Below are 16,343 nucleotides of genomic sequence, written 5' to 3' on the forward strand. Positions count from 1 at the left end.
CAAAAATGAGGTCATCCAATCATATACATTGTATTAAAACGGTTTGGAAAATGTTAATTGAAAGTGCCCGTATAACGACAAAGATGCTACTCTACACGCTATTGTTATCATTTTATGTGACATCCCCTGTATTGGGGTTGATGAAAGTGTCAACTTACAATTTATGGAATATAATGTTTAACTGGGATGTTAGAAAATATAGAATAGCAAGAATGGTTAGTAGATTGATCTTTTTATCATACATGTACTTAGATTCTGCACCCGGGTAACCTCTTATAATTTTTTCAGCAAATTCTTCTTGCATACTAAGTAATGTTAAGCAATGCCTTTGGTTTATGCATCATTGTGCTGCAGACCGTGCTTATGTCATGGTTGCAATGTTTGCATTAAATAATTATTTTTGTAAATTGCAAATAATATTTGGTTTTTATACATACAGTAGAATTTTAGGAAAATAATTTTTGTTGTTGCATCATGTGTATAGGCCTAATCAGCTAATTGGATGGACGAACCATATTTACACGCAAATTCTGTGGAAAAAATTAGTACTAATGACATTCTTCTTGCAATTTAATACTGATATCGTCTCTTTAACTGCCTCAGCCTTCCTAACAAAACACGCTAACCAACCTTCTAAAATGAAGTATGTTAAATTACGTCGAAATCGAAAGTCGTCGTGTGTACATTTGCACCACCTCAATTTACGGGCTGGTAATGGTGTTTAAAAGAATATCTAAGGCAAGTTAAGTGACGATATTCAAAGTAAAATGTCCAAGGAAATCAAACGTTTCTACACAATGTGTTCAGAAACAAGATAAATCAGTCCAATACTAGAGCAATATTTTGTGTGCTGTAAATTGCAGTTTTTTACTATAGAAGGCATCGAGCTCCCAGGTCATTCATTCGAATTTTTTCAGACCGGGATCGAGCTACAGACTAATATTTTTTTTTATATAATGTACATGTATTCGTAAATATCTTCAAACATAAATTTATGTGCTATGTAGTAGTCACCAAGCAGTCATATTACCGGGGTATGTACCTTGCAGATAAAAAAGGAGCAGTTGGATATAATTGGATTCCAGGAGGTGAGATTTGACTCGAAGACTGGAAGGAATCAGGTGTCCGACCTCCAGAAGCTTTTACCGGAATACCAGTGGCTGTATGTCAGTAAAGCCAACGATGTGATGCAAAAAGAGAATGCTATACACAATGGATGGGAGGGGGAAGGTAACGGCTTATAAGTAAAACTTGTCATTTTATCTCAACATTTTGACTTTGAGAGAATCAAAAATGATAAAGTTAAGGTCAATCAATTAAAAATTCAAAAGGACAATCTTTTAGGGCTTTGCTCTTATTAACATTTGAAATTATATTAGGTTCTTACAGAATGTAACATTTTTTTAAATTTTTAATGATACATGTACATGTAGTATGAACATTATTAGGTTCATGAATCAGAAAGATGATACATATATCATGTAACTATATCAAAGTATATTTGCAGTATATGATCAATTATAAATAAAATATTTGCTTTTCAAACTTATTAAGAATGATTTTTTTTGTTTTATTCCTTTTTGATTAGGTATTGGAATTCTTAGTAGATATCCTATTGTAACAGCTAGCAGGAAAGTTGTTCCATACCAGCAGGGTCCAGATACAAACAGACGAGTAATAATCCACGCAAAAGTCCGAACAGACAATTCTGGGATCTTGGATGTTTTTGTAGTCCACTTCTCATATGTAAGAAAACAACAGTGTGAAAATGCTGATACCCTCTTGAAATTGCTTAGAGGTACGTGTTTATAAAAAGTAGATGCCTGTATATTAAGAATTCTATGCTACTCTGTGTCAACATTCATTGTCTTTTCTCCTCTTTAACTGTTCAGTCTTTTGAGTTCAACTCTGTATGCTATATCACATCAAATACCAGTACAAAAAAAATATGTACCGGTGTCATATAATATTTTGAACCCCGCGATATATTGAACCCGGGTTCAAAATATCGCTGCGATATATTGAACCCCCCCATAAAATATTGAACCCAGGTTCAATATTTTATGACCGCGATATTTTGAACCCCCCCCCTCTATTTTTCATTGGTATTGGAGAGGGGGTTCAAAATATTATGGCTGCGATATATTGAACCCCCCTCTATTTTTCATTGCTATTGGAGAGGGGGTTCAAAATATTATGGCTGCAATATTTTGAACCCCCCTCTATTTTTCCAATTCCCATTGGAGAGGGGGTTCAAAATATTATGGCGGCGATATTTTGAACCCCCCTCTATTTTTCATTGCATTTGGAGAGGGGGTTCAAAATATTATGGCCGCGATATTTTGAACCCTCCTCTATTTTTCATTGGTATTGGAGAGGGGGCTCAAAATATTATGGCAGCGATATTTTGAACCCCCCTCTATTTTTCATTGCTATTGGAGAGGGGGTTCAAAATATTATGGCGGCGATATTTTGAACCCCCTACCTTTTTCCAATTCCCATTGAAGAGGGGGTTCAAAATATTATGGCTGCGATATTTTGAACCCCCCTCTATTTTTCATTGGTATTGGAGAGGGGGTTCAAAATATTATGGCTGCGATATATTGAACCCCCCTCTATTTTTCATTGCTATTGGAGAGGGGGTTCAAAATATTATGGCCGCGATATTTTGAACCGCCCTCTATTTTTCCAATTCCCATTGGAGAGGGGGTTCAAAATATTATGGCTGCGATATATTGAATCCCCTACCTTTTTGCATGTATAGGAAGTAATTAATATAAACAAAAGGAAGACAAAATATGTTAAACTTACCATTTTATTCATATACAAAATGAAAGTTTACATAATTATACTTTATACAAATTATTGACTTTAGCAATGTTCTTGGTTAATTCCGTACAAGTTTTTATTTACAGATTCTTAAGTGATTTTATAATCATGTCTCTAAGTAGGCAATGGCAGACACCACATACCTTTCTTCCATGCTTATTTAAAAAAAAATAATTCCAAAACTGCACTTACTATGATTTCAATGTAATTTAATGAATTGATCAGTAGAAACTCACTTTATTAAGGTACACAACCTTTAGATTGGGCCAGTCCATTTGCAATTCCCAAATTGTATTACAAAACAGGGATACCATACAGGCTGATGTCAGCTATGAAGGGAGCCAATTAATGTTTACCTACCACCGGTGTGTATACGCAGTACACAGGTGTAAGCCCACTTTTCTCCCACCTGAGGACAACCATTTAGAGTAACCTCCAAGGATACCCTATTTTCTTGGTAACAAAAAGAAACACCAATTTAACAATATGATTTTCATTCATAATATGTTTTATTATAGACTGACAATAAAAGCACAATTATACCCCCCCCCCCTCCCATCTATCCCCCCCCCAAAAAAAAATTGAATTCTGTATATGCATGAAGTAAAGATTTGGGGGGGGGGGGGGGTTAAAAGCAATAAAAGAAGAGGGGGGGGGCATTATTATTTATAATTAAATTTCACAGCCATTAAATTTTGAAACCCCTAGATCTCCAATAGCCAGTGATAAGAAGGGTTTTCAATATATCGCAGCCATAATCTTATGAACCCCCTCTCCAAAGGGAATTGGAAATAAGTAGGGGGTTTAATATATCGCAGCCATAATATTTTGAACCCCTTCTCCAATAGCAATAAAAAATAGAGAGGGGTTCAAAATATCGCAGCCATAATATTTTGAACCCCCTCTTCAATGGGAATTGGAAATAGGTAGGGGGTTCAATATATCGCAGCCATAATATTTTGAACCCCCTCTCCAAGAGCAATAAAAAATGGAGGGGGGTTCAATATATCGCAGCCATAATATTTTGAACCCCCTCTCCAAAGGAAATTGGAAACAGTAGGGGGTTCAATATATCATGGCCATAATATTTTAACCCCCTCTCCAAAGGAAATTGGAAACAGTAGGGGGTTCAATATATCGCGGCCATAATATTTTGAACCCCCTCTCCAATGGGATTTGGAAATAGGTAGGGGGTTCAAAATATCGCAGCCATAATATTTTGAACCCCCTTACCAAAGGGAATTGGAAATAGGTAGGGGGTTCAATATATAGCAGCCATAATATTTTGAACCCCCTCTCCAAAGGAAATTGGAAACAGTACGGGGTTCAATATATCGCGGCCATAATATTTTGAACCCCCTCTCCAAGAGCAATAAAAAATGGAGGGGGGTTCAATATATCGCAGCCATAATATTTTGAACCCCCTCTCCAAAGGGAATTGGAAATAGGTAGGGGGTTCAATATATCGCAGCCATAATATTTTGAACCCCCTCTCCAAAGGAAATTGGAAACAGTAGGGGGTTCAATATATCGCAGCCATAATATTTTGAACCCCCTCTCCAATGGGAATTGGAAATAGGTAGGGGGTCCAAAATATCGCAGCCATAATATTTTGAACCCCCTCTCCAAATGAAATTGGAAACAGTAGGGGGTTCAATATATCGCGGCCGTAATATTTTGAACCCCCTCTCCAATAGCAATAAAAAATGGAAAGGGGTTCAAAATATCACAGCTATAATATTTTGAACCCCCTCTCCGATGGAAATTGGAAATAGGTAGGGGGTTCAATATATCGCAGCCATAATATTTTGAACCCCCTCTCCAATACCAATGAAAAATAGAGGGGGATTCAAAATATCGCAGCCATAATATTTTGAACCCCCTCTCCAATGGGAATTGGAAATAGGTAGGGATGTTCAAAATATCGCAGCCATAATATTTTGAACCCCCTCTCCAAAGGGAATTGGAAATAGGTAGGGGGTTCAATATATCGCAGCCATAATATTTTGAACCCCCTCTCCAAAGGAAATCGGAAACAGAGGGGGATTCAAAATATCGCTGCCATAATATTTTGAACCCCCTCTCCAATGGGAATTGGAAATAGGTAGGGGGTTCAAAATATCGCAGCCATAATATTTTGAACCCCCTCTCCAAAGGGAATTGGAAATAGGTAGGGGGTTCAATATATCGCAGCCATAATATTTTGAACCCCCTCTCCAAGAGTAATGAAAATTCGAGAGGGTTTCAAAATATCGCGGCCATAATATTTTGAACCCGGGGTTCAATATTTTATGGGGGGGTTCAATATATCGCAGCGATATTTTGAACCCGGGTTCATAATATCGCATAATATATTGAACCCGGGTTCAATATTTCGCGGTATCAAAATATTATATGACACCGGTAATGTGATATTTTCATGATTTTGAACTTTAATTTTATTTTGAAACAGTCAATAGGTCTTAGGTTTTATACCTTATGAATGCAATTTCTTTTGTTAGACCCACTTACAGAATGAAAAAAATTATCATGTAAATTAAAATTACCTACTACATGTATATACATATAAAACCAAGATTGTTTTAGTAACTGCAGATCTTTGCAAATTTTTATGGCACAAAGATACAAATCATTTCTGGAAATAAACATGTAATAAAACTATTTGCTTGATGTGGAAATTGTCTCTCAAATGCCATTTTCTTATAAAGCAATAATATGTAAAGTAGTTGGTTTTAAAGTCACTGCATGTCAATCATTTGTTTGATTGTATTTTTAACTACCAGACAGTAATATTTTTTAAATTTAATGAATATTTTTATGTCTTCCAGAGAGAAGCTTTCGGTATATTATCATTCTTGGAGATTTAAACATCTACAAAGATTACGAATGGCCTATAAAACTCCTGACATCTAAAAGCAAATTGGAGTTCAAAGGTTGTACTTCTCAGCTGGAGAGTTTCCGCAGAAGGAGGAAAACATTTTTTGATGCTTGGACAGAAGTTCATGAATCTGAAGAAGAAGAAGAAGAAGGATATACATTCAGCAATATGGTACAATAACAATAAACTTGAATTTGAAAATGTATTATGATTAGATTTATTTACATTCGTTGGTATCAATTTTTGTGTATTCAGTGAATTTAACAGTTCCAAGGATATAGAAAAGTTGTTGTTCATGATCCTAGTAATACAAAATGTTAATAGAAATTGCACTTCATTGAACATTAAATTGGTATTCAATGAACATTAATGAAACTACAGTAGAAGATCTAATTTTTAGATTTATGAAAACTTAAGATGAAATTTATTTTCCTTCTCAATACATGTAATACACAATATTCACAGTATATACAATTCTTTATAGTGACAATTTTTCTTTTTTATAATCTTGACTTTTCTTTTAGCCTTCTCCAGGTTTACATAGTCGACCAGATAGAATTATTGTGAATTCAAAGATCGAGGTGAAGTCTGTCACCCTCTCTGGTGATGGCTCCTTCTACAAAAATATGTACAGTTCCAGCATACGATTTCATCGGATGAAAGCCTTGATCCACCACTCATATCTCAGCTATAAGGGAGTAAAAGGTTATCCGTGCACTCAGGATTGTGGGCCAAACGGATCATGCCGATGTGGAATGTGTGTAAAGGGAGATAATTCTAATAACTGTGATTTACCAGACTGCCAAGAATGTAGCCATGACATCTTTCAGAATATTTTACTATACAGCTTTCTTTTTGTTATTGTATGTTTTCATTTGTTTTATGCTTTACTAACTATATTTATAAATGGAGCAGATTTTCGGAAGGAGGCTGTTTTTCAGATCCTCGGCTGTAATTGTTGTCTGTGTCATCCTGATAATTTTAAAATGCGGCACGCGCCCTCCAGAAATCGATTATACAGATGTTGCAGAAGGTGGCCTGTTTTTAGACTACCTCCATTTTATTTATTAATCATTTGTATCTTTATCTTAAGTTTAGCATTTTATAACTTTAATAAGGTATTTGAGAGATCTTTTAGTACTATCTCTCAAGTAATGGACGAAGAATACTTCCCTTCAGATCATCTTATGCTAAGTGCTGTGATATCTCTGTAACCATGGTAACCATAATGACATTTTAAATTCAAACATTCAAGTCCCAGTTTTTACATGTTGTGCAATATGCAATGTTTTAGTTTTGCTTTACATGTTTTGATTTTTACCCATTGTACATGTACATACATGTAGTATGGTGTTTTCTGGTACCTTGCCTCAACAAATTAAATGACAGGAGAGAGGTAATACAAGTATGTCTGAATTTTTATCATGTCCTGTATAACATGGTATATGTATATATAACCTCCATATTTACATAATGATTGATTGACTGGTGTGAGATATATTTGTATGAAGTATGAATAATTGTAAAAATGTATGTGGTATGCTTTTCTTCTTTTTCTGGCATGTTTAACATGTTTAAATTGCATCATAATTTGAAAGTTTTCTGTGATTTATGACAAAAATTGTCAATTCTTGTGTGCCATCTTAAAATTTTACAGAATGCAATAAAGATTATATTAAGCCGTACTGACTTCAAAGAATATAACCCAGGACCCAGCTAGGTAGGGACTGGTCATGTCTTTTCCATGCACACTTTATCATAAAAGTAGCTTTAGGTGCTTGTTCTAGAATAAATCAGTGGGAGGGACCAGGGTATGTACTGTCTGTTAGTTTCAATGGGAAATTGGTGATGCATGCAGATTTATACATTAATGACTTTTCTGTAAAAACTGTAAAAGGAGTAATTTTATTTACACCAAGATATTGGGAGAAATTTTACACTAGATACGATCAAGGTAGACTTGCAATTGCATACAATAACCCCGCATGTATGTTTACAAAAATTAAAACTTCAAAGTGGTATACCACACAACCATGTATTTAATACCTAAACATACATGTATTGTTTGCCAATTGAAAAGCACAGCGTAAATGACTACATTGTACCTTTGCAGTATTCCATCATTACGAAAAAAATTGTCATGAATAATTAAAATTCCAAAGCATTAATACTGAATACTTTTATGTTATACTGTGATAGATTTGATGGATGCTTCATTGGTGCTTATGATTCAGTGTGTTAAAAGACCAGATACAGAGGACATTAAAGTGTAGAAATATTTGTTGAAACAGCTAGTATTGTTTATACAATTAAAAAAATATAGGGTCAGTTTTCGATTTCGAAATGTGTGCATGCTACTTCAATGTCCAATGTACTAATATTGAATGTCATTCTTGTGACTTGTTTATGATTTAATTTCATTACATGTAATAAAATAAATAAATCATAAATAATACCCAGAAAGCTGAAAATTTCTGCTTCCAGTTTATGCCAACAAAGATCACTTTCCAAAAGGCCAATGCTGCCTCTTAGAGCTTCTGTAATGAACATTAATCAATAATTTTTTTTTTACTGTTGTTTTGTTTGTTTGTTTTTTCGGCTTTTGATCTGAATTATTGCAGTTGATTTTCATTGGAGTCATTAAAAGATACTCTCATCCTCACAACATCACTGGAGTTTGTGGGATGAGTCGACATGGGACCTTTGACATGAGGAATGAGATGCTCCATTTACACACATTTGTTTTAAATTTGAACTAGAAAACTATGTGACAGCGCGTAATAAAAATGATAACTACCAACAATCCCCACTTCTTTTTCATTTAATGAAGTTAACACGTACTGTTACAGTATGCAAAAATATCACGAATCCTCCGATGTGTGAATGCAGGCTTTCAATGACCTTACCCAGTCACTAAGGCCTCCTCAATTAATTTTAATACTTTTGTAGGACTTTGCAAAAAATTCATGTACCGGTAATTCTTCTATATTGATGACATGCAACAAATGAAAAGCATCGCAAAAGATTTTTACACCAATTTTCTTGTTAAACTCATGCTCTCCCCAAAAGATTACCAGTACATGTAAGTACTAGTATTTTTAAAACATATGCTTATAAAAATGTCTAAAGTATAGGTGTCTATTTTTTATTTAATGCAAATCTTTACTGCAATAAGAATGTAAAATTTGGAGGATGGGCAATGGATATGTACATGTAACTAAACCCTATCCCTTTTTGCAGTTAAATAGGGATAGTTTCAAAAATCAACTTGGCACAGATTAATGCATGTATTATAAATTGGATAAGAAAATCATAAACTACAATGTTGCTCCATTTATAGTCTTCAGTTGATATTTATTTTCTTTTACTGTACTTTAATAATAAGATTAATTTCATGTAAAAAGGCAGCTTTCTGTGCGATTCAATGAGCGATTATTGGTTCGCTTTAAATAAACTCATCAGCATCGTAATAAATACGATTCACTCCTATCTGGATAAAGCTACATGTATGCAGACTCAGGACCGTGGCTTGAGACAATATTACCCATAAATCTGATGTTTAAAAACATATAAATTCTGCATTTATAATGAGTGACGATTGTCTCTAGTTGGTAATGTAACAATTGTTGCTCTATATTCTATCCATCCACTTGTTGCTGATCCTCTGTCAATATGTTATTACATGTACACATATCAACGCGAGAGGGCTATTGATTGTATATAATATACAGGTATGTAACCCAAAAACTCAGAAAAAGGCCTTCACTCCACACAATTATTTTAGCTGTAAAATTTATTTTATTGTGTGTGCCTAAAGCACAAATTATTTTTCTGTATTCAGGAGCAGATACTTAGTATAAACAAAAAACAAACCAAAAAATAGGGAAACATTCTCAATTTATGTGTAGAGAGGTAAATAACATGATTTTAACAAACAACAGACTTTGTTTTTTTTAAAGATGTATCATCATGTTAAAATCTTTCACGATGGATTTGATCTTATAAATTTACTACTTTTACAAAAGTAATTTATATACTGTACATTTTATCTTTAAAAATTCTATTCATTTTCCATCCTTTATCAAAAGATTGCAAAATATGAATGTACATGTATATGATAACAATCTGAGTAGATAAGTACCAGTTCTCTACAGAAGTAACAGGACTTTGACACAAAAAATAGTTCTGGAACCACTCTAAACAGCAAATACATGTATACAAGACCATTTATTTACAAGCATCCTTTTACACCTGGGTGGTCAAATAGTTTTGTTTTACATGTTAACATAGCACATGGTTTCAAAATTTAGAATAATTTAATCTTTAATTTAATTTCTATCACCCCCATTCATTCCTACCAGTTTAATATGTATAAATTTTTTTTAAAAAAATATGAGTATAAAAATAAAAATAATGTTGCTAAAAAAAAAATGCCATTTTTTTTTAAATAAAAAAATATAATTTTTTTTATTTCCACACATGCATACAAGTACTGTTCATTACGTTCTACATTCATACCTTGATACACACATTTTTACATGTAAGCCCTACACACTAACTTAGTAACTTTTCCTAATTTTGATCTGTTACTACACAGACATGCCCTGTTTCTTGTAGAACAAGAGGTAAGCATTCTGTCTGATTTCATGTGTGGTTAGTTCGTACTCCATGTCTACCTCTATCACCCTCTCGTCGTCAAATCTGTACCATTTGTTGTCGCCATGGAGACAGTAGCTGATGTAATGGCCGTAGTTAGCGCTGTCCCCTCCTAGATGGCAGCACAGTCCGTATAAATCGTACTTGTACACAGCGTCTTCTTCTGCCAAGTCCTCACGGTTTGTGATGGTATCAAACATTACTTCTGTGAGATCAAGATTGGATAAAGGGATCGAGACGGGAGAGTGCACTTTGTTCGTCTGTCTGGTGTAAGGGTTGTATGAGAATCGCATCAACTGAATCACAAAACAGTCCGGTAGCTGTCGTAAAGAACATCGCCTCTGGGCATCGCGAAGGCGCTGGGGGAAGGGGATTTGGTTGTCGCTGATGGGAGTGGATGTTTTGAACACATTGTCCTGAAAACCACTGTCACTGAGCATATCTCTAGACCCCGGTATCGGGGACATGAAATTTGTGGCTAGAGGGGAGCTGACCCCCGACACCGCTGAGTCAGCACTGGACAGTAAGGTCCTGCCGTTCAAACTCGGGGTGCGGAGGTTGTAATGTTTTCTGAGGTAAGGCGCGGTGACGGGTGTTTGGGGAGGTTCCTGCTGCCTCGCTCTCTGAGCATTACAGAACGAACATTCAAGCCCATCCTGTCCCACTAGGTGCTCAATGTTACAGAACTTGGTGAAGCAGTCACTTACGTGGACCAGACCATTCACTTCCCGCGGGGCCTCTATAGGCACTGGCAGGAGTCGGAATGTCTGCATGTTTACTGATATGTGATTATCTGCCAGGCAGTGGTAAGCAATCACTAGTTGTCCAGTGAACAGGTTGTCCACAACTGAGGTATTTTCTTGTTTGTATGACATCCACTCTAAATCTGACAGCCTCTGAACTGATTCTGCATACGAATCGTTCATCAAACCGTGGGCGGCATCAATCTAAAATGGAAAAATCAAATGTTTAATAATAGGAAATGGAAAAATCAAATGTTTAATAATAGAAAACGTTTAGAATTGATTTACAGGTCAGAGGAATTGTGGATTATTTTACTTGCACTGAATTTTCTCTCACAAAAGTACAGTATTATATCAATATTAGTATGCAATATTGCTTTTAAGCTGTTAGGTCTTCAGCTATCTTCTCCATTGATTTCAAGGGTTGGTAATATTCTTGATAGTAGTACTCTTAATTATAAACCAGAGTTTTAAGAAATTTTTCTACGGTATCCAAATTTGTAGCATTTTTGTGCAGCTGAATTATAAATGTAAGAAAAGTATTGCTTAGTGTAAAATTTTAGAACGGCTAAACAAAAAACTTAAATCATGACTTGAAGGATCGATAACTTCTACTTTGCATGTACAGAGAGACATACAAAAACAGAATGCCTCTCAATGTTGGGGACATAAAAACCTACCTCTTGTTTACAAGCCTGCTTAAGGTCAGAGACCTTGGCAGGGGTCAAATCCCCATAAATAAACTTCATCACCTTCATTCGACTGGGCTCTCTTGAGGCTGATTTCTCTACAAAGAAAACAAGACAATTTTGTTAAAAATTAAAATAGCTTAAGGTTATCAGATACTTTCTCTTAGTATATAAAATTGAGACTCTAATATCAGGAGGTTTTTTCACACCAATGTAGGAATCAAGTAAATATTTGCAATAGTAATTTAGTCTCTTTATTACGAAATTTTTTTTTTTTATATAGAATTGGTCAAGAGTGTGAAATTAAATCCATAATGAATAACCAAAACTTGACTCATATGGAATCTTGTTTAAAAATGAAATGGATATTTCAAATTACATTATAAAAGCTTCTTAATCTACACTCTGTATTGGATTATAAAACCATACCATTTGATCTACTTCTCCTATTTTTGTTGATGATAGAGTGAAGTATTTCCACTAGCCACATGAAGAACTCTGCAGCATCCTGCTGTAATTGTCGCTGAGTGGGTGGAGCCACTAGATTAGGGTTCAACGAGGAGGCTGCTTGTCTGAATGCCATAGGGTCCAACACTGGTTTCCCCCCTGATGGCCTCACATTACAGCCCTGTATGAGCTCGGACAGAGTGCTGAGCAGTAGAGACTCAGCCATACTACAGTCCCAGTCCTTACAAGAAGCTTCATTTTCCAGTTCCGAGAGAAGTCCTGGGGTCCTTGCCAGACACTGTACAACTGCATTGATGAAACAAAGATTTTGTCCCTCATTTCTCAATCCCAAGGGTGCCAAGCCTGCTGATCCAAATCCAAACTTGGACAAGATTTTGGACCGAAAAGAATTGTCTGGGTTGGTTGCAAGTGAGTATGGCATGGACCTTTCAGATCGTAGTGGCTTGCGAGACAAGCTGTCTCCATACCAAGAAGGTTTTGCTGATGGGGAATCATCTTTAGCTGTTGCAAAATGCTGACCTCCTGCAAAACTGGACTTGGCTTGAAGAGAAGGCATAAAGCTGTACTCTGTCTTTTTAACAGGAGGAGGAGGATCAGAAGTTCCTTTCTTTTCCTCATTTTTCTCACCTTGAAATCTCTTCATCATATTACTAAACCTTTGTTGTGTTGTCTTAGCCCACCCCGACATGTACATGCCCCTTTCCGACTGGTTGTTGGTTTTTGGCTTATTTACTGGTGTGGCATTAAAGATATTTTGTTTGGGGATTTGTTGCTGGTGATATTGGTTGAAGGCCATTCCGTGATGGAATGCTGGATTTCCATGTTGCTGCTGTTGCTTCCGTTGCATGTCTAGCTGGACCTGCAACCTTGACATGCTGTCCTGATGCTGCTGGTGCTCTTCCCACCTTAAAAATGGAACTAACAGTTTAGCACGTCAAACTTATAAATCTTTTGTTTGTGGTGATGGTATGGCATTGTTATGTTAATTTAAGTTTAACCATGATTAATGCAATTTTTTCAGGGGGGTTGTTATTCCTATTAAAAATATCATATATGATATTTCCTTCGACCTTTGAATTAGTTTAAAAGAATGGTTTAAACTGTCAACAAAAAAATTTGGACAATTGTGTTTATGTGTTTCACCTTTCAGATAATATTAAATTTCCCTCAAAAATGAAAACATTCCAAGTCCCTTACTGTAACTCTGCCTAATTCCATGATTTGATGTTTTGTTTACACATATCAATGAAATCAGCAGGTTTTCTATCACACAACTACATGACAAATGCTTTACCTGGCTTTCATCTGGGTCCACCATCTAAATAAGTTGAAGGAAACACCAAACTGAGTGTAGCCAAGTGTGACTAAAGAAAGGAGGATGAGAAGGAAAGGGAAATGGTCGCAGAGATAGATGATGATGCTCAGGACAATCAACACTACAGACTCCCAAAACCAAATCTGCCTCTTCTCCTGCATACTCCTGTAAACAATAATGAGAGAATTTCATTTTTTAATTTGTGTGAGACAAGTTGTAGAGCTGTAACGTATCATAGTGACAAGTTGTAACTGTAATGCATCATAGTGACAAGTTGTAAATGTAAAGTATTGATTCATAGTGACAATTTGTAAATGTAACACCATTAAAAAAAAATTTGTAACTGTAGCCTATCATAGCTGTAAGGCATCTTAGTAACAAGTTGTAGCTGTAAGTTATCATGTAACTGTAATGTATCATAGCGACAAGTTGTAGCTGTAATGTACCATAGTATTTCTGAGGAAAAAATAGATATATATACAAATAGTGTGAATGAATTTGTTACTTATGTGCTGCTAAATTACCATTTCCCAAAGTTTTGGGTCTAAACAAATAAGCAAAACACAAGAACTGCTCAGGATGAACAAAGTAGGTGACATATTTCGTCATTAGTTTAAAATCCTATCTTAAGTAAATATTCATCGAAGTATATAAAATTAATCTTATTCAATCGACTGTCATGCTATCAACACGCGTTTTTGTCATAATTTTACATTCTTTGTTTACAAAAATCATCAAACTGATAATAGAAATATTTCGGTATGACATCTGCAACATTTTTAATATAAAAAATAGACATTAAAAACACAGTTAACGAAACAAAAACACTTAAAACAGGCGTTGTTTACTTTGAATTTGTGTCTCCTATTGTAAACTTTGCGAAAGCGTCTACAATGATGAAGAATACGAAATCAAGAATGGAGTAGTAGAGGAAACGCGCAATGTTTTGCAAAATCCACCACATTTTGACAACTTTGCTGTCTTTTAAAATCTGCAGGTCTAAAATATTGCATTAAACTATCCAACGTCGCTTAAATCCAACGTGTTTCGGCGTCTTCATTCTGAAAGTTTAAATTTTGCTTCCAAAATGGCGCTTGTTTCACTGCGTCTGCGTATTGAAACCTACTCTGGAACTCTGGGTAATTCAATAACTTGTACATCGGAACAATGTAGCCGTTTTATGTCAGTTTTGCTAAAAACACACTTCTCCTCACACGTATCACTTGTAAGGAGAAAGTGGATGGTTTAAATCAGGCTTGTTTATGTCTGACTTAAGGTAGTACGAAACACCCGTGGAATTATTTATTTGAAATATTTTCTCAAATACTCAAAATAATGTAAAAATTAATTTCAATCCATTATCTTTAGAAAAAAAAAATATAAATCATACGTACCTATCAATTACTCAAGCCTCAAGGCCGAAAAAATTAAGGTACAACGTATTTTGATAATTTTGAAACATACAGTTGGATGGTGTTCATATGATGTTGGTGCAATATAGCCATATATCATTTAAAAATGCCGCGGTAACTTGTGTTCTTATTAAACTTTAGGAAAGGCCTGAAAATTGCATGGACACAACCATCACCAGTGTTTAGACTTTATTAGTAACAGATTTCAAGGTCAAATCAACAGGTCAAAGGTCAAATTTTATGACGTCATCTAGGATTTTTATCAATTTATACATGTACCTCCGTCAAATATACTAAAACCTTAACTAATCTAAAACAAATGGTTAAATTTTCTTTATTTTGATATATGTAAGAGTGTCATGACAATCATACTATTAAATTTTATTCAAATTTGAAGTATACATTTTCTTTTTAGATAAGTGCTGCGAATTTTCGTCAGTCTTAAAAGAGAATTCACAAGCGTAAGTTTTACATTATATCGCATCAGAAATTGTTCTAATTGGGTTGAAAAATCAATTATTTTTCAATATTGAAAAAATAGTGATACATTAAGTTAACTTGACTTCATGCAAGGAATTTCATCAAAATATCTAGGGAAGAAATAATTATACCCGGCCTCGTTAACGACATAGCTGTGTTAAAATAAAAACAAAAACAAAAAACTTTTTAAAAAAAAAAAGCATACTGATCGAGATACATAAAACTATGAAAATTATATTTACAGTTCCATCAATCTTAGTCACATTAGCTAGTTTTATGTTTGTCTATAATGACAACAGACACTTGTTTCTGTGATAAAAATGCCGACATCAATAATACGCTGTAGGGTAAATTAACTTTTATTACAGAAACAAGTGTCCGCGTGCTGATGACACGAAAAACTTGAAATATAAATATCCAAGGTTTCTAACGAAGAAAATTATTCGATGCTTTTTCATTATTTTAATATGCATAACCAGGTACGTATATATATATATATATATATATATATATATATATATATATATATATATATATATATATATATATATATATATATATATATATATATATATATATATATATAAGGATATTGTACGTCCCTACGGTATAATGTTCTGTATTTTTGAAAATTAAAACTTAGGTATCACATTATATATATTGTTCATGTTCATTGTTATAGTTCATGCATATATATACTATAGAAGTCAATGTCACAGGGGCTTGGTTTTTGGATAGTGAATTTCCTATATAATTATTTGTTCCCGAAGAAAAAATGATTAAAATTGGTAATCTTATGCGTATTTCTGTGTATTGCAATAAATAAATTCACTGAAACCCCCCGTTTCAGTCATGTTAAAAAAGTGTATTCAA

At 34.5% G+C, this 16,343-nt stretch overlaps 2 protein-coding genes across 2 annotated transcripts; one reads left to right on the forward strand and one right to left on the reverse strand.

Moving 5' to 3' along the window:
• Positions 1 to 33: 33 nt before the first annotated feature.
• Positions 34 to 10,150, forward strand: LOC128159629 (uncharacterized). The gene is made up of 5 exons (XM_052822776.1): positions 34 to 215; positions 1,050 to 1,230; positions 1,589 to 1,798; positions 5,658 to 5,878; positions 6,232 to 10,150. Exons 1-5 carry the CDS (start codon positions 51 to 53, stop codon positions 6,919 to 6,921), a joined length of 1,467 nt encoding a protein of 488 aa, XP_052678736.1. The 5' UTR covers positions 34 to 50; the 3' UTR covers positions 6,922 to 10,150.
• On the reverse strand, positions 9,588 to 14,694 carry LOC128159628 (uncharacterized). The gene is made up of 5 exons (XM_052822774.1): positions 14,427 to 14,694; positions 13,558 to 13,743; positions 12,225 to 13,168; positions 11,787 to 11,893; positions 9,588 to 11,310 (listed from the first exon to the last, which is right to left on the reverse strand). The coding sequence occupies exons 1-5, from the start codon at positions 14,540 to 14,542 to the stop codon at positions 10,297 to 10,299; spliced, it is 2,367 nt and encodes a 788-aa protein (XP_052678734.1). The 5' UTR covers positions 14,543 to 14,694; the 3' UTR covers positions 9,588 to 10,296.
• Positions 14,695 to 16,343: the final 1,649 nt, after the last annotated feature.

Source organism: Crassostrea angulata, chromosome 8 (assembly GCF_025612915.1).
Source record: "Crassostrea angulata isolate pt1a10 chromosome 8, ASM2561291v2, whole genome shotgun sequence".
Classification (NCBI taxonomy): domain Eukaryota; kingdom Metazoa; phylum Mollusca; class Bivalvia; order Ostreida; family Ostreidae; genus Magallana; species Magallana angulata.